This window comes from Phocoena phocoena, chromosome 2, assembly GCF_963924675.1.
Source record: "Phocoena phocoena chromosome 2, mPhoPho1.1, whole genome shotgun sequence".
Taxonomy (NCBI): domain Eukaryota; kingdom Metazoa; phylum Chordata; class Mammalia; order Artiodactyla; family Phocoenidae; genus Phocoena; species Phocoena phocoena.
The window spans coordinates 25,644,526-25,664,133 of NC_089220.1; the positions used below are offsets into that span (position 1 = coordinate 25,644,526).

Sequence of the window (19,608 nt, forward strand, 5' to 3'; positions counted from 1 at the left end):
TGTAGAGAAGTACCAACTAGAAAAAGCCCAATTAGGACACAGTGGGCTTCTGAAGGTGGCAGATCAGTGCAAGATGGAGAGACCCCCAAATCCATTGGAAACAAACTTGCATTTGAGTGGGTTTGCTTCTTTCAAAGACTTGCATGTCATTTTTCCTCACAAAAAGGACTGTCATTCCTACTTTACCAATGAACAGAGCTAGCCCCAAATCACACACAGCTGATAAGTGCTTAAACCAGCGAACAGAATGGGGGCTGCTCTTCTCCATTCTAACCTCTTGGGGGCTTTTGTTCCTTGGGCTTTAGACCATCCTGACTCGTGGTCGGTGGGCAGAGGGCCTCCCTGGGTTCTGGATGCCCCACAGCCCTGTCCTCATTAAGCAAGCTCTGTTGACACAGGGCTTTCCATGGCCAGCAGGGGTCTAAGCCGGCATCTGTTTTGTTCCTTCAGATCTCAGGGTCTTTGGCCAACCCACCCCAGACATTTCTAAGACGGACAATGAAAGCTTTGTTGGTGAAAGGACAAGGTCTTTTCAAGGAAGTTGATTTTGCAGGCACAGCTATAAATTGGCCTTCTTTTCCCGGTGGTTGCAGACCAGGATTTTTCAGCCTCGGCACTAAGGACATTTTGAGTTGGATAATTCTCTGCTGTGAGGGGCTGTTCCGTGCAGTGTAAGATATTTGGCAGGATTCTTGGCCTCTGCCCATGAGATTCTAGTAGCATCCCCCCACCCCTCACCCCACCCCCAGTTTGCCAAGTGTCCCCTGGGGTGCAAAATCACCTGTTGTATAGGAAGAGCAGCACGTCGTGGTCGAGCAACTTCCCCTCTTCTGTAGCCTCACCACCAGCTTGCTATTCCTGCCTGGCTCACGTCTCAGCTCATCCCAGGAAGCCCTTCCTGCCCCATTCCCAGCATCTCAGCACCAGCTGTAGAGGCACCAGAAGCTGGAGGAGCTGAGCCCTGGGTGTCCTTCCGGCACAGAATAGCTGGTGCCAGATTCAGTCGTTAGAGGCTCCTGTTTGCTAAAGCAGAGTAGGTAACCCCCAGCTTTGTCCTTGGCACTCACTCTGCTCCGGTTGATTCTGCGGACGCCTTCTAGCTGTATTCCCTAGGTAATGTTTTAGAGGCAGCTTGCAACAATGTTATCACTTGCCGGGAGGGGTGGTGGGGAGGGGCAATGAGCTAGAAGCTGGAGTCTGGGACAAAACATCCAGTGTTTCCATCTGCCACCCTGCCAACCAGGTAAAATTCAGCGTCGCAAGCAATATCACCAGCAGCCTCGAAGCGGAAAAGAAGTTAGGAGGGCAACAACAGGCTCCCCGGGCGGTGGCAGGGAGGAGGTCTGTGTTGAGGATGAAGTCGTATGTGGACCCTGGGGGGGCGGTGACCATGGAGACGAGCGACACAGCGGAACTTGGCAGAGCAGCTTCCCCTGCATCTCTGCTGCCACTGATCACAGCCTACCACCTAGCGCCGGGACACAGGAGGGAAAGGGCCACTGGGCCGGCTGGCCTCAGCCCGGGAAGTTTGGGGCCAGCCCATCAGGTGGAGCCAGCACTGTTCTGGCCCTGCTTCCCAAGTGTCATTTTTGGCACTTCCTTCCTTGGGGAAACTGGAAAGGAGAAGAGGGTGGAGGTGTTGTTTGCAATAACAGAGTCTTTGCTCCAACTCAGCTTGCACCCCTCCCCATACCCAGACACGCTTGGATTTGTTGGAGGGAACAAACACAGGGAAGGAAAACACGGGGCTCTCAAGCTGGGGAAACAAGAGCTCTAATGTGAGTAGAGGAACGTCGCCAGGATGCAAGATGGGCCATAAATCCTCCAGGGGCCCCTGGAATATGGAATAGAGAAGGTAGATCGACAAGGTGGGGAGAACATGGGGTCGGCAAACATCGGCAAACTCTCGGTGGCCTTGGGCAACTCACATGATCCTTCTAAACCTCAGTTTCCCCCCTCTGTAAAGGGCAGGTAATAATGCCTACCTCCCGGGACTATTGCAAAGGTGACATAAGATGCCATGTGGAAACGTTCAGAAAAACCAGGAGCCCCTGTTCACTTATTGCTCCAGCTTTCAGCAAGCTGATGGGACCCCTCTGCTCACGAGTCCAGCCACGAGCATGGGGTAGCAGAGACTGCTGCCCCCGGGCCAGCCTCGGGGAGGTCGTGGCATAAAACTGAGCACAGGTGTTTCTGCCCCATTCCCTCTGCAGCACATCCCACCGGGCAGAGCCTTGGCCAACTGGGAAACCGATTTCTCCAGCTTCTGAGGAAGGAGGCAAGCCACCCCTCACCCGCCAAAGGCCCGCGCTCGCTCACCTTCAATCTCAAGGTCTGTTTCTGAGCTCTCCCGGGCTGGTTTCTCTTTTTCGACAGCCATGGGGGCTTCAGCCTCACAGTAGAGTGTTTCGTCACTGCTCTGCCGTGCCGACACGGTGTCACTCTCATCTGGAAGAAAAACTCATCTCCTCGATTCTGGAAACGAAACCCGCTGGCCTTTCAGGTGGAGCCCACCACTGGCCGCCCTGCGCCTCTGTTTCTCTCATCTGCAACCCGAGTCCTGGCTGCAGCCTTTGTCCCTTAGCCTCGCGTGACTCAAGGTGCCAAGGGACTACAGCCTTCCTTCAGCGCTGCCAGGGGGGCTCCCCTCTACGAGCCCTCTTTCCCTGACACAGAGCTGCCTCCTGGCTGAATCATCTGTGCTAAACGCCCGTCGTGTTCTCTGGAGGCCTCGTTCCTGTCCCACCCCCTGTGTTGGGCCAGCCTTGGACGTTGGCTGCTTGCTCCTTCTTTTTTTTTTTTGCGGTACGTGGGCCTCTCACTGTTGTGGCCTCTCCCGTTTCGGAGCACAGGCTCCGGACGTGCAGGCTCAGTGGCCATGGCTCACGGGCCCAGCCACTCCGCAGCGTGTGGGATCTTCCCGGACCGGGGCACGAACCCATGTCCCCTGCATCGGCAGGCAGACTCTCAACCACTGCGCCACCAGGGAAGCCCTGCTTGCTCCTTCTTTTCCTTCTTATTAGCTCGGGTGGGGTTCAGGGTCTGCTTTACTCTTTCAGGGGAAGGACGTGTGCTAATGCCTAGAATTCCTCATTGGCAGGCACAGATGACGCTGGGAGGGCAAGGGGAAGGGCAGGTGACTTGGGTCAAGTGTAAAATAAAGCGGAACAGAAGCAGTTCCAGAGAGTGAGAGGGATAACTTGATTCCTAAGGACCTGACCTAGCTTCTCTTCCTTCCAGTCCAAATTTATGACCACGCAGAAGGAAGGGCTTGCAAATCTCCTTGGGATTGAAACTAATTGCTATGATTAAATACAAGTGTCCTGGGCTTCCCTCACACTAGTCCCCTGCACTTGCTAAATGTGATTTTTCTGCCATTGGGCCACTGATCTGGAACCAGCCCTGGGCTCCTGAAAGCCACACAAAGTCCAGGGCTAGTCCTCCCACGTCAGCAGGATGCAGTGGTTTCAGGAAGCCAGGCTGCACCACTGCATGGCCTGTCAAAACTCAACCGACCTTCTCTCTTCGGGTGGGCTGAGCATTCATGGCATGGGTTGCAAGTTTTGACCACCCAGTTTCTAAGATAGTGGAGTTCCTAATGATTCCATGCAGGTTTGTGTCCTTCTCAGCCCTTGTCCATAGACCCAAGCTCCAACATTTATTTCCCAGCCTATAAGACAAGGTCTGTGTGACAAGGGGTGGAAGTAGCAGTGGTCAGACATTTAGAAGACATACAGCAGCTTAGCCATCAGACGTAGCCCTCATAAAGTGATGATTTCTTAATTTCCTCATTAGATAAACAATTTTAGAATTCCATCCAACCAGTGGAATATTGGTAACTGTTTAACTGGCTCTCCAGAAAAAAAAAAAAAAATCCTGCTTTGTAATGTTAGCCAATTCAGGTGGTGTAAATATTCCTAACGTGGCTGATTTCCAACTATCGACATGACATCGGCCAGCTCACAGAATGAAAATTAAAGTCAGCCAGAGCTGGTATGAGCCAGTTCCAGCACAGCATTGCAACCAACTCTCTCACTCCCTGTTCGGCAAGCCCCGAAGTCAAGTCAATGTCACACATCACCCCAATTCTTGAGGGTCCCAGGAGAGGAGGGAAGGGCGCTTCCAGGTCTGCGTGGTCACTAGGCATTACACTGAGGCAGCCAGAAGGGCCTGAGTGGTGAGAAATGGGATGCATTTTCACCTTTTGTCTCAGGCTCAAGAGGGTCGCCATTGTCCATGGTGCCGGAGCCCTCTCAGGGGCTGCTGCCAGCTTCTTGCCACCTTTCTGCTGCTTCCCTAAGAAGCTACCTGTCGGTTCACCTCTGTCTCAAACTTTGCGTACCCTGCCCTCACCTAGACAGATCCTGGGGGCTGGGGGCTGTAGTTATCCTTCCATCCCAGCAAGCCCTGGGGAGAGTGGGTTTTGGTGGGACATGTCTGGATTTGACCCCAACTCTGTCTGGGAGAGGTAGCTACTTCCCAGGATCATCAAGGAGAGAGGTACAGCTCTATTCCTGGGAGCCCTGTTGAAAGGATGCCCACCCACTTGCAACTTTATGACTTAGGACCCACTTTAATTTCATCTTCAACATTCCATGACCTCATGCGGTCATTGTGATCCACGTGGGTGGACCTGGCAACAGCAAGGCTCCCACCCTCCTGGTGGCTCTGGTAGTCATCTTTTCTCTTATATCCGCTGGGGCCAAGCCCAGGCTTGGCTGTGAGTGTGCAGGTGCTCTGAGGGGGCCTCTAGGTGGAGTTGTATTTCCCTCTGAGTCAGGACCAAACCCAAGCCCCTTAATCAGGTGACTGCTTTGAGCTGCCACCATGTTCTTCCCTCAAGGTGCTTCAGGTACGAAATATTTCAGTGATGGGTGAGGCCAGTTTTCTTCTTCCCAGTTCATCTTGCTTTTTTCTTTACCTCTTGGGAGAGTATCCTCAACCTTGGAGCAGAAGATCAAAAGCAAAGCACGACAAACATATGTTCTATCACTACAATTTGTTGCAGCCAAAGCATTGTTCAAACTACCAGGCTGCCTGACTTGAAACCACTCAACCGTCATTCCCACCCTTGGCTGTTTTCACGTGTCTTGGAGTTGAAGTTCACTTGCAGTTCACTGTCAAGAGAAGCTGGAGGCGTGTTTGTTCCTTCTTGATAAGCTATCAGCACATCAACGGGCAGGTCAGTGACTGGAGGGCCTGGGGACATGAAAATCCCTCTTTGCCACTCAGAAGAATGATGAAGATCTGGGAATTTGTGTAGGAAAAACATAGTTAGAACCTTGGATCAAAAGAAATATGTAAATCTGAGATATTACTCATTCCTCCAGGCATTCATTCTGAAAAATATTTATGGAGCATCTATTACATACAAGGCACTAAGATAGGCACCATCGTGGGGAGGGGAATGCAGATATGGTTAAGACTTGGACCTTTCAACACATGTATAAAACAAGATAGAAATTGACAGGGCCACTCCTAGGTTGTGAGGGTCCTGGGCAAATAAATACTTTTGGCAGAGCTCCTGTTCAAATAAACAATTTGAGTCATCCTAAATCAGCATGACAGCATCATTCTAGTGGTCCAATCTCATGTGGTTCTGTGAAAGAAATACCGAACAAGCCAGAGAGAGTGATCAACTCCTAGGATGACTCAGTAGGCACAAGTCCTGGAGACCCTTGGGATATCTGGTCAACCCCATGCTGGTGCAGAGGATAAGAAAGTGTACTTAAAGCAGAAAAATGGTGACTGGAGAGTATGTGGATCCTGGTCTAAGTTTGGGGTGCTCTGCCTGGTGCTCTGTGGTCTCAGGTACCAAGGGCAAATTAGAAAATTTGGAGGAAGGCACTCCAAATAGCCACTGGGCAGCGACACGGCTTGCCTGGGTCTAAGGGCAGTACTGGAAATTGATAAGGGTCATGCTGGCAAGCATTCATGGGCTCACAAAGAGTGATGCTGGATTGGAGTCAGAGCTTTCCGTGTAGATTCATGGGTTTGGGTTTTGCTTAATATACATACACAGATAGATGGGTATAGAAATAAATGTATACGGGTTATGGGTTATATATGGGTTATGCATGGGTTGTTATACATACATATATTTCCTAGCTTTATCCACTGAAAGGGACCAGAAGCAGTGACAACCCAGTGGTGATGAGCATGCCAGTGCCCAGGTCTAGGTTTCCATTTTCCTTGGAAAGGTGGTTAATTCCTGTGGTGTCAGAAAAGAAGGAAGGGATCAAGAACAAAAATAAAAAAGAGGGGGCATGTTGAAAAGGCCCAGGAGCCAACCTGAATGAGCTCCCATAGCCAGGGTTGGAACTTGAACAGCAAAATAAACAGTGGTATCGTACTGTAACCCAAAGAATAAAATAGACATCTAGGAGTCCCTATTATTCATGGGCTCTGGACAAGTAAGGTGTGGGGAAAAGGCATTTCTGGAAATGTGCCAAGTTGTTATTCAAAGCAGCTGTACCATTCTGAATTCCCACTAGGAATAAATGAGAGCATCAGTGCTTCACATTCTCACCAATCCTTGATATTGACAGTTTTGTTTTGGTTTTGCCAGTCTAATAAGTGTGTAGTGGTATTTCATGGTGGTTTTAATTTGAATTTCCCTAATGACTAATGATGTTGAGTATCCTTTCATATGTTTATTGGCCATTCCTATATCTTCTTTGTTGTTTGTTCAGATCTTCTGTCCATTTAAAAATTGGATTGTTTATTTTCCTGCTGAGCTTTGAGAGTTCTTAATGTGTTCTGGATATAAGTCCTTTGTTAGAAATGTGATTTGCAAATATGTTCTCTCAGTCTATGGTTTAGCTTCCTACTCTTAACAATGTCTTTCACAGAGTACAACTTTTAATTTTGATGAAGTCAAATTTTATCAATTTTTTTCTTTTATGGATCATGTTTTTGTGTCGTATCTAAACTCTCTGCCTAACCCAAGGTCATGTAGATTTTCTCCTGTTTTATGCTAGAAGTTTTACCATTTTAGCTTTTATATTTAGGTCTATGATCTTTTTTGTCATAATAAAATATGCTAACATAAAATTGATCATTTTAACCCTTTTAAGTGTGCAATCCAATGGCATTAATTATATTCACAATGTTGCACAACCATCACCACTATCCATTTCCAGAACTTTTTCTACGATCCATTTGGAGTTAATTTTTGGATAAGGTGTGAAGTATACAATATACCTATATATGCACGTGGATGTTCACACGACCCAGCACCATTTGTTGAAAAGACTGTCCTTTCTCCATGTATTATCTTTTCACCACTGTCAAAAATATGCATCTTTTTGCAGGGTTAGTATTTCCAAAACCACATAACCAGCATGCGATGGACCACCTAGTCAAAATGTACTTTAAACCACTAGTTTGTGAGATAAGCCTCCGTGGTGCTGGGAGGTGGGCCTAAGGCATTTAGAGGTGGGAGATGGACTGACTACAGGCTATCCACAGAGCAGGGCAACAGAGACAGTCTCAGGAGAGGAGGGAGCTGTGATTTTGACTGGAAATGAGTCCAAGGGAATGTCACCCAGAGCAAGGTATGGCCAAATACTAAGAGAATGACCGTGTTCTTCTTTATTGCCAATATTCTTGTTACAATCTATCCTTTAGTGGGGATCATGGCAGAGGGACCCTTTACTATCCTATAACCTTTTATAGAGCGCTTATAAGTGCAGGCATTGTTCGATGGTCATTACATGTATTAACACATTTAAATTGTCTAACAACTATTATGAGACGCTATTTTTATTCCCATTTTATAGAGGAGAAAACTGAGCACAGAGAGGTTAAGTTACTGGCCCAAGGTCAAACAGTGAGAAAGTGGTAGATCTGCGATATAAGTGAAGTCGGTCTGGCTGCAGCTTTTCTACATTGACCCCCTTGCTATTCCTTGAACATGACAAGGTTGTTACCCACTCAGGGCAACTGTTGTTCATGGTTCAAAAGGGTCTGTGCTCAGGTTATGTATTTCGGGAGTTGGCAAACTACAGCCTGAGGACCAAGTCGGGTCCATTGCTTGTTTCTGTAATAAAGTTTTGTTGAAACACAGCCAGGATCACTCATTTAGGTATTTCTGTGGCTGCTTTCATGCTACAATGGCAAAGTCAAGCAGCTGCTCCAGAGACCCATGGCCTGCAAAGCCAAAAACATTTTCTATCTGGTCCTTTGGGAGAAAATTTGCTGTTGTATTTGACGGCCATTAGCATGGGATAATTACGCAAGGCTCTAGTACTCCAAGGGAAGGAATGGAGAGAAAAGAATCAAAGAAAGAAGGCTGGCAGGAGCCATGTGAGGAGGCAGGGTGAGGGAGCACAGCCACAGAAGGAAACAGATGCCTCATTATTAGGTGTAATAATGCAAGGGCTGTTTTTCTTTAAATGATAACTGTAAATCAAGTCAGATTTCAAATATGCAGGGGACTTTGAAAGAAAAGCACTTTCAGAATTATTCTGTAAAGCAAAAAAATCTTTGGAAAATACAGAGAAGTTCCCGTTGTGTGTCCGCCTTTGCAAGTCTGGATGTTATTATGCTTATTATGCTTGGTTTCCTTATGAAACCAAAGCTCTTCAGAAAGAAGGATTTTTCATTAATTAATTACTAATGAATGAATGAATGTGCTGAATGCCCTGGCACTGGGCTGGGTGATGGCGTTAGAGTGGTGAACCTCACGAAGTATACAACTTACTGAGATACTGATGAGTAAACAGACAGTGACGGTGTTGAGCCCAAAGTAGCGAAGATGTTTCAGAAGCAAATAGGAGGAGGCTTCTGGCCCAGACCGGGGGTGTGGGCGGTGGTGTGTCTGTGGGTGGGTGGGTGTAGGAGATCTGGGAAAGCTTCCTTGAGGAAGGAATGTCTAGGCTGAGACTTGAAAGCCTGTTAGGCAGTAATTGGGTGAAGGCAGAGGGATGGGGTAGACCTGGTGGGGAAGGAGAGGTATTTGAGGCTGAGAAAAAAGCATCTAAAAGTCCTGACAGCATGTTAGAGTCTCAGGTAGTTTAGCAGTGTGATTCTCGCCTCCAGGGAGAGTTGTGATAGGAAGGAAGAGCTAACAGGTGAGATGGGAGGTGAGCAGAGGGCAATAATGAAGGGCCTTCAATGCTATGCTATGGAGTTTGACTGAATTTTGAAGATAGTGAGGGTTTGCAAAGAGGTTTTTAACCAGCAGTATGACCCGACGTGATTTGCATGGTAGAAAGATTGTTCCAGCCGCGGTGTGGAAAGTGGATGGACGGTAGGAGGACAATCAACACCAGTTAGGAGTGGCTGCGGGGAGGAAGTGGACTGACTAAATAAATATAAAGAAGGCCAAACCACCCAGGCTTGGGGATAGATCAAATATGAAAGTAAAAGACGGGGAAAAAGCAGGAAGCCAGGATAACTTGATAGATGATTGTGCCACTCACAAAGAAGAGGACTGAGAAGCTGGGGTAGTGGATTTTTAGAGGATGGTGGGGGAAGGAAATGAGTGCAACTTTGTGTGTTGGGTCTTTGAAGTGCTTCTGAGACATCTACTGGAGAAATCTATGGGCAGAAGGATTTATGAGTCTATGGTGCAAGAAAAGGGTTAAAAATGTAGATGTGTGAGTTATCTGTATATGGGTGCTATTTGAAGCCATTGGAGTGGTGAAAGTTTCACAAAGAGGCACTTTAAAGAAGAGGAGACAGGCCAAGGATGAAATCCTAGAAATACCATCATTGAAAGGATGGAACAGAAATAAAAGGTACTAGGACAAAATGTCCACAGAGTTGGAAGGAAAACGAGAATGTCACAGAACTTGAGGGAAGAGAATCTTCTAAGAAGGGAGAGTTATGCAAATTTACAGAATATTCAAGAAATAATAAAGCTTGGAGAGTGTCTATTGAATTTATCCACAAGGAAGGCATTGGGAACTTTGGTGGGGAGTCAGTGGAGTGATGAGGGTGGAAGCTGTACCTCAGTGGAATGAAGATGAATGAGGGGTGAGGAAGGAGACAGAGGAGCAGACAAGACTTTCAAGAAGCTTGGCTCTGAAGATGTGGGGAGATGGAGGAATGGCTGGAGGGGGACGTCGCCTGACTCTCATAGTATAGGAGTGATTTGAGCATGATTAAATGTTGATGGGAAGGAGTCAGGGAAGAAAAGGAGAGGGGTGAGCAGAAGGGGCACACTTCCTGAGGAGGAAAGAGTGGGAGATCCCAAGCCTGGCGGAGCGGTCAGCCACTGTGTTGGGAGGGAAAGAGGAAAAGGTGGTTACTGATGCTGGCCATCGTGTTGCTGTGGCAACGGGGAGCAGAGAGTTTGCACTGGGTGGTTCTATTTTTTCTCTAAAGTTGATCTTCAGAGCAGGAAGGCAGGCAACAGAGCAGCAAGTTTGAAAAGAATGGTCATTGTGGAAATAGGAGAGAGAGCTAAGAACACAGGATGGCTGGGGAAGGTTGAGGGCTAAAGTGAGGTTGCAGACCAGCACACTAATAGCTCCAATCTGTGCGGCTAGTAATTGTTTCACTGGTGCTCGGCAGCCCAGATGTAAGAGCCAAGAAGAAGAATGGCTTTTACTAACCTAGGCAGGTGTCATCAAAGAACAGTGGGCAAGAGAGTCGATATTAGGAAGAGAGTGATTTAAAAAATGGCTCATGGGTTCAATGGAGTTAAAGAACAGATGATGCAGGAGTGAAAGTGAGAGAGGCAGAAAGCCATGAGGGGATCCGTTAGAGTGGGGGTGTGACTTTATGATTCTAGAGGTGGAGCAGTACCCTGTAATGACACATCAAGTGTGTCTGAAGTACCGTGGGAATTAGGTCATGAGGAGGTGGTGACAGTGAGCTTCTAGGATTTGGGATGCCTTATCCACAATAATGATGCAAGGACTTGAGGTAGGGAAGACTGGGAGTCCAGGGCTAGAGTCTTCAGTGAAAGGGGAGGAGTGGACCTGAGGTCAAGATAAGACCAGGGTGAAGCTGGGTAAATACTGATGAGTGGTTGATAAATCTCTAATGAATACATGAATGCATGAATCGGAAAGAGTGAAAGAATGAATGCATCAACTCATACCAATCTGTCACATTCTTCCCAGAAGAATGTTACTAGGAGTGTATGGTTACTAGTAACCAATTACTAGGAGTGTATGGGTCTCAGATTATCATAATAGTTGAGCATAGGCAATTCTTTTCAGCCTATCCCATCTGACAGGCTGTTTGAGGCCTTTACACCTGCACGGATTCAGTACAGTAGTCACTACCATCTTATAGCTACTGAGCCCTTGAAATGTGGCTAGTATGAATTGAGATGGGCTGTCCACATGAAACACACACTGGACTTCAAAGACTTAGTAGAAAAAAAAGGAAAAAACCCACAAAATATCTCATTTTAAAATACTGATGACGTGAAAATGCTAAATGTTTTAAGTGTGATTAAATAAAACGTTATTAAAATTAATTTCACCTGCTTTTCCCCCAACCTTTTATATGAGGCTATTGGAAAATGTTAAAGCACATATGTGGTTGACGTGATCATTGTCTTGGGTAGCACTGCTCTAGGCTTTGGTCAGTAGCCTCTGCAATCCTGAAGGAAGCGTTATGCCATCCTGTATACTGCACAGTTCAACCAATAAATTAATAAAAGCAGCCACCATGTTGAACTTCCATACATGTCTGCTAGCCTAAGCAAAATATGAATAGTTGAGGGCTTAACCTATATACAGGAAATTGCCCTCTAAAAGAACATTTTAAACCCCTGAAAGTATTGAAAAACCTCCCACCTGCCCCATTAGGTAGGTTCTGGCTCCTTGAAAACACTCAGTGGTGGAGGCAGATGTTTATCGTTGCCTGCGCTGTGGTCACAGTTGGGATGAATTGAGGGGCTCATGTGGTCCCTCTTCTCGGAATATTTCTGACATGATGAGGCTGCAGATGGTGCAGGTTATACTCGTAATTTTCCTTTGACTGGGGATTCATGAGGCTGAACTTCTCCTGAACAAGTTTCCTTGGATCTGCTGTTATGGTTTGCTTAGCAGTGCCACATTACCGTTTGGAAGACCCTTATTTCTGCCCAGAATTGTGGAAGATGACCCTACATTAGCAGTAGCCAGAGTTGTTTTGGGCCTAAATTTAAAAAATGTCATAGTAAACGCTGAGAGCTTACCCTGTGCTGGGCAAGGTGAGGAAGCTCCAAGAGGTTAGGTAATTCCTAAGCTAGGAAGTGGCAGCGTCAGGATCTGAACCCAGGTGGTCTAACTCCAAAGCTTGTGATCTTTTCCAGCATAGCTGATAATGAATCAGGAAACAAAAAGAAGCCAGCCTTGCTTAATTGGCCTCAGGAAAAGGCTCTGAAAGAACATGGCATCAGTTGGCCTGACACATTTTGCCCACATGTTCATTGAACAGCCCAGCTGAGGGTAGGTCCTTTAGTAGAGGACTGTATATCAGGATAACTTGGTGAGTGTTTAAGGGCCCCATCCCTGACCTGTTAAATCAGAACCCTGGGACAATGCCCAGGAAGTTGTATTTTAAAAACATTGGCAGCAGAGGGCAGACAGCAGAAGCAAGAAGAACTACAGTCCTGCAGCCTGTGGAACAAAAACCACATTCACAGAAAGATAGACAAGATGAAAAGGCAGAGGGCTATGAACCAGATGAAGGAACAAGATAAAACCCCAGAAAAATGGGCTTCCGTGGTGGCACAGTGGTTAAGAATCCACCTGCCAATGCAGGGGACATGGGTCCGGGCCCTGGCCCGGGAAGATCCCACATGCCGCGGAGCAACTAAGCCCGTGTGCTCCAATACTGAGCCTGCGCTCTAGAGCTCAAGAGCCACAACTCCTGAACCTGCATGCTACAACTACTGAAACCCACGCTCCTAGAGCCCATGCTCCACAACAAGAGAAGCCCCCGCAGTGAGAAGCCCGCACACTGCAATGAAGAGTAGCCCCTGCTCGCCACAACTAGAGAAAGCCCACACGCAGCAACGAAGACCTAATATAGCCAAACAAACAAAAACAAAACAGAAAAACAACTAAATGAAGTGGAGATAGGCAAACTTCCAGAAAAAGAAATCAGAATAATGATAGTGAAGATGATCCAGGACCTCAGAAAAAGAATGGAGGCAAAGATTGAGAAGATGCAAGAAATGTTTAACAAAGACCTAGAAGAATTAAAGAACAAACAAACAGAGATGAACAATACAATAACTGAAATGAAAAATACACTAGGAGGAATCAATAGCAGGATAACTGAGGCAGAAGAACGGATAAGTGACCTGGAAGACGGAATGGTGGAATTCACTGCTGCAGAACAGAATAAAGAAAAAAGAATGAAAAGAAATGAAGACGGCCCAAGAGACCTCTGGGACAACATTAAATGCAACAACATTTGCATTATAGGGGTGCCAGAAGGAGAAGAGAGAGAGAAAGGACCCGAGAAAATATTTGAAGAGATTATAGTCAAAAACTTCCCTAACATGGGAAAGGAAATAGCCACCCAAGTCCAGGAAGCGCAGAGAGTCCCATACAGGATAAACCCAAGGAGAAACACGCTGAGACACATAGCAATCAAATTGGCAAAAATTAAAGACAAAGAAAAATTATTGAAAGCAGCAAGGGAAAAACGACAAATAACATACAAGGAAACTCCCATAAGGTTAACAGCTGATTTCTCAGCAGAAACTCTACAAGCCAGAAGAGAGTGGCATGATATACTTAAAGTGATGAAAGGGAAGAACATACCACCAGGATTACTCTACCCAGCAAGGATCTCATTCAGATTCGATGCAGAAATCAAAAGCTTTACAGACAAGCAAAAGCTAAGAGAATTCAGCACCACCAAACCAGCTCTACAACAAATGCTAAAGGAACTTCTCTAAGTGGGAAACACAAGAGAAGAAAAGGACCTACAAAAACAAACCCAGAACAATTAACAAAATGGTAATAGGAACATACATATCGATAATTACCTTAAATGTAAATGGATTAAATGCTCCAACCAAAAGACATAGATTGGCTGAATGGATACAAAAACAAGACCCATATATATGCTGTCTACAAGAGACCCACTTCAGACCTAGGGACGCATACAGACTGAAAGTGAGGGGATGGAAAAAGATGTTCCATGCAAATGGAAATCAAAAGAAAGCTGGAGTAGCAATTCTCATATCAGACAAAATAAACTTTAAAACAAAGACTATTACAAGAGACAAAGAAGGACACTACATAATGATCAAGGGATCAATCCAAGAAGAAGATATAACAATTATAAATATATATGCACCCAACACAGGACCACCTCAATACATAAGGCAACTGCTAACAGCTATAAAAGAGGAAATCGACAGTAACACAATAATAGTGGGGGAATTTAACACCTCACTTACACCAATGGACAGATCATCCAAACAGAAGATTAATAAGGAAACACAAGCTTTAAGTGACACAATAGACCAGATAGATTTAATTGATATTTATAGGACATTCCATCACAAAACAGCAGATTACACTTTCTTCTCAAGTGCACACGGAACATTCTCCAGGATAGATCACATCTTGGGTCACAAATCAAGCCTCGGTAAATTTAAGAAAATTGAAATCATATCAAGCATCTTTTCTGAACAAAACGCTATGAGATTAGAAAACAATTGCAGGGAAAAAAAAGGAAAAAACACAAACACATGGTGGCTAAACAATATGATACTAAATAACCAAGAGATCACTGAAGAAATCAAAGAGGAAATCATAAATTACCTAGAGACAAATAACAAAGAAAACACAACGATCCAAAACCTGTGGGATGCAGCAAAAGCAGTTCTAAGAGGGAAGTTTATAGCTATACAAGCCTACCTCAAGAAACAAGAAAAATCTCAAATAAACAATCTAAACTTACACCTAAAGAAACTAGACAAAGAAGAACAAACAAAACCCAAAGTTAGCAGAAGGAAAGAAATCATAAAGATCAGAGCAGAAATAAATGAAATAGAAACAAAGAAAACAATAGCAAAGATCAATAAAACTAAAAGCTGGTTCTTTGAGAAGATAAACAAAATTGATAAACCATTAGCCAGACTCATCAATAAAAAGAGGGAGAAGACTCAAATCAATAAAATTAGAAATGAAAAATTACAACAGACACCACAGAAATACATAGCATCCTAAGAGACTACTACAAGCAACTCTATGCCAATAAAATGGACAACATGGAAGAAATGGACAAATTCTTAGAAAGGTATAACCTTCCAAGACTGAACCAGGAAGAAATAGAAAATATGAACAGACCAGTCACAAGTAATGAAATTGAAACTGATTAAAAATCTTCCAACAGGGCTTCCCTGGTGGCACAGTGGTTGAGAATCTGCCTGCTAATGCAGGGGACACAGGTTTGGGCCCTGGTCTGGGAGGATCCCACATGCCGTGGAGCAACTAGGCCCGTGAGCCACAACTACTGAGCCTGCGCATCTGGAGCCTGTGCTACACAACAAGAGAGGCCGCGATAGTGAGAGGCCTGTGCACTGCGATGAAGAGTGGCCCCCACTTGCCACAACTAGAGAAAGCCCTCGCACAGAAACAAAGACCCAACACAGCAAAAATAAATAAATTAATTAATAAACTCCTACCCCCAACATCTTCTTTAAAAAAAAAAAAAAAAATCTTCCAACAAACAAAAGCCCAGGACAGATGGCTTCACAGGTGAATTCTATCAAACATTTAGAGCAGAGCTAACACCCATCCTCCTCAAACTCTTCCGAAAAATTGCAGATGAAGGAATGCTCCCAAACTCATTCTATGAGGCAACCATCACCTTGATACCAAAACCAGACAAAGATGCTACAAAAAAAAAGAAAATTGCAGACCAGTATCACCAATGAATATAGATGCAAAAATCCTCAACAAAATACTAGCAGACAGAATCCAACAACACATTAAAAGGATCACACACCATGATCAAGTGGGATTTATGCCAGGGATGCAAGTATTCTTCAATATACGCAAATCAATATGATACACCATATTAACAAATTGAAGAATAAAAACCATAGGATCATCTCAATAGATGCAGAAAAAGCTTTTGCCAAAATTCAACACCCATTTATGAGAAAAACTCTCCAGAAAGTGGGCACAGAAGGAACCTATCTCAACATAATAAGGGCCATATACGACAAACCCACAGCAAACATCATTCTCAATGGTGAAAAACTGAAAGCATTTCCTCTAATATCAGGAACAAGACAAGGATGTCCACTCTCACCACTATTATTCAACATAGTTTTGGAAGTCCTAGCCATGGCAATCAGAGAAGAAAAAGAAATAAAAGGAATACAAATTGGAAAAGAAGAAGTAAAACTGTCACTGTTTGCAGATGACATGATACTATACATAGAGAATCCTAAAGATGCCACCAGAAAACTACTAGAGCTAATCAATGAATTTGGTAAAGTTGCAGGATACAAAATTAATGCACAGAAATCTCTTGCATTCCTATACCCTAATGATGAAAAATCTGAAAGAGAAATTAAAGAAACACTCCCATTTACCACTGCAACAAAAAGAATAAAATACCTAGGAATAAACCTACCTAGGGAGACAAAAGACCTGTGTGCAGAAAACTATAAGACACTGATGAAAGAAATTAAAGATGATACCAACAGATGGAGAGATATACCATGTTCTTGGATTGGAAGAATCAATATTGTGAAAATGACTCTACTACCCAAAGCAATTTACAGATCCAATGCAATCCCTATCAAATTACCAATGGCATTTTTTACAGAACTACAACAAAAAATCTTAAAATTTGTATGGAGACACAAAAGACCCCGAATAGCCAAAGCAGTCTTGAGGGAAAAATACGGAGGTGGAGGAATCAGGCTCCCTGACTTCAGACTATACTACAAAGCTACAGTAATCAAGACAATATGGTACTGGCACAAAAACAGAAATATAGATCAATGGAACAAGATAGAAAGCCCAGAGATAAACCCATGCACCTATGGTCAACTAACCTATGACAAAGGAGGCAAGGATATACAATGGAGAAAAGACAGTCTCTTCAATAGGTGGTGCTGGGAAAACTGGACAGCTACATGTAAAAGAATGAAATTGGAACAGTCCCTAACACCATACACAAAAATAAACTCAAAATGGATTAGAGACCTAAATGTAAGACCAGACACTAAAAAACTGTTAGGGGAAAACATAGGAAGAACACTCTTTGACATAAATCACAGCAAGATCTTTTTTGATCCATCTCCTAGAATAATGGAAATAAAAACAAAAATAAACAAATGGGACCTAATGAAACTTAAAAGCTTTTGCACAGCAAAGGAAACCATAAACAAGATGAAAAGACAACCCTCAGAATGGGAGAAAATATTTGCAAATGAATCAACGGACAAAGGATTAATCTCCAAAATACATAAACAGTTCATGCAGCTCAATATCAAAAAAACAAACAACCCAATCCAAATATGGGCAGAAGACCTAAATAGACTTCTCTGAAGAAGACATACAGATGGCCAAGAGGCACATGAAAAGCTGCTCAACATCACTAATTATTAGAGAAAAGCAAATCAAAACTACAATGAGGTATCACCTCACACCAGTTAGAATGGGCATCATCAGAAAATCTACAAACAACAAATGCTGGAGAGGGTGTGGAGAAAAGGGAACCCTCTTGCACTGTTGGTGGGAATGTAAATTGATACAGCCACTATGGAGAACAGTATGGAGGTTCCTTAAAAAACTAAAAATAGAATTACCATATGATCCAGCAATCCCACTACTGGGCATATACCCAGAGAAAACCATAATTCAAAAAGACACATGCACCCCAATGTTCATTGCAGCACTATTTACAATAGCCAGGTTACAGAAGCAACCTAAATGTCCATCGACAGATGAATAGATAAAGAAGATGTGGTACATATATACAATGGAATATTACTCAGCCACAAGAGGGGACAACATTGGGTCATTTGTGGAGACGTGGATGGATCTATAGACTGTCATACAGAGTGAAGTAAGTCAGAAAGAGAAAAATATCGTATATTAACACATATATATGGAACATAGAAAAACGGTACAGATGAACCGGTTTGCAGGGCAGAAAGTGAGACACAGATGTAGAGAACAAACGTATGGACACTGAGTGGGGAAAGTGGCGGTGGGTGGTGGTGGTGGTGTGATGAATTGGGCAATTGGGATTGACATGTATACACTGATGTGTATAAAATGGATGACTAATAAGAACCTGCTGTATAAAAAAATAAATTAAAAAAATAAGTAAAAACATTTGCAAGTGTTATGGGAACCATCATTTTACAAAACCTAGTCTCTAGATAAGTGCCTTGATTTAGGATCTGATTTGGAACTTGGACTTCTGGGTACTTATTGGGACAACATGGAAGGGCATACAAGGAAGGTTTATTTAAGCCATATCAAGGAAGTGATCTGACTTTGGAGCTTCCTTAGGTAGAGTTAACATTTGTGTGCTAGTTTCTAAGAGGCTTCCCAACCTTCAGCTTGCCCCTGGAGCCTCTGCCTCATCTCTGGCAAGGGCAAGAGCGCTGTTGCCTGAAGGCATACACTGCCTCTAGAGCTAAGGGGACAGAGTGGGAAGGCCACAATACTGACTCTCTCCTTCTTCCCCCTTTCCGCCTTTCAGTGTTATGATGTATCCAGATGGTCTCAGATCTGGTGACTCCGCAGAGGGCTTCCCCGAACAACCAAGGCTCCAGCCACAAGTTGGAAATCACACAGCTCATACACTGGGTACTGAAACTGGGAGTATTAAGTGGTCCCTCCTTCTTTACAGCGGCAGAAGATTGAGAGTGGGAAAGGGGAGGAGAGAATTAAAGAGGTCTGGGTAGCACAGAGTTGATGGAAGAACTGGCCTTCTTTTAGTGACATATATTTTGTTCAGTCAACAAAGGTTTATTTGGTCCCTACTATGTGCCTGACACTGTCATAGACACTGGAGAGAAGAGATACCTCAAGGAAAACCAACCAACCAACCAGACTTGGTCCCGTTGCCCTTGTGGAGGGTTCACCCCTCCCCTTTTTGGCCCCCTTATCAATGGGACACCCTTTTTTCCAGATTAGGGGGAAAAGGGCCCATTTGGAACAGGATGAGGAGATAAAATCTTAAGTGCTGAAGCAAGGTGTGGACTCAATGTTTGACCTAAATCTGAGCTGGGGAAGAGAGTTAGGAAAAGGAAAAAAATGGGAAAGAGCTGGCTTTCTCCAGTCTGGGCTAAGCTGGTCAAGATCATAGAAGTCAGAGCTGGGTGAGGCCTTAGACAAGGTCCAGCACCTCATTTTACAGATGAGGGAACTGAGGGGCGGAGAGGTTACGTGGTGGACCCAAGGTGGAGCCGTAGTGAGGCGGCAGAAGCGGGAATAAAACTGTGGACTTTAAATAATACTATGGTGTCTCCAGGAGGGGTTTAATTTCAAATCCCGGCGCTTCTGCCGCAGCTGAGAGCCAGGCCCGGCCCGCTATGCTCCGTTGCCTTGGGAACTGACTTCCCCGCCCAGCGGGCGCCCGCTTGGCCCTGAGCTCCCAATAAAGTTGTTGTTGAAGCGCAGTGGTACCATGTGAGCCGTCCCGGGGGCGGAGCCGGGGTGG

The 19,608-nt window shown here is 44.7% G+C and overlaps 1 protein-coding gene across 1 annotated transcript in view; it reads right to left on the bottom strand.

The window, feature by feature from the left end:
- LRRC74A (leucine rich repeat containing 74A) overlaps nucleotides 1-4,238 on the bottom strand; it is a 77,953-nt gene extending 73,715 nt beyond the window's left edge. Inside the window, exons 1-2 of the mRNA XM_065871647.1 lie at nucleotides 4,202-4,238; nucleotides 2,320-2,448 (exon numbers count right to left, since the gene is read on the bottom strand). Coding sequence (XP_065727719.1) covers nucleotides 2,320-2,448; nucleotides 4,202-4,238 — 166 coding nt within the window. The remainder of the gene's footprint in view (nucleotides 1-2,319; nucleotides 2,449-4,201) is intronic.
- Between the last annotated feature and the right edge of the window lie 15,370 nt (nucleotides 4,239-19,608).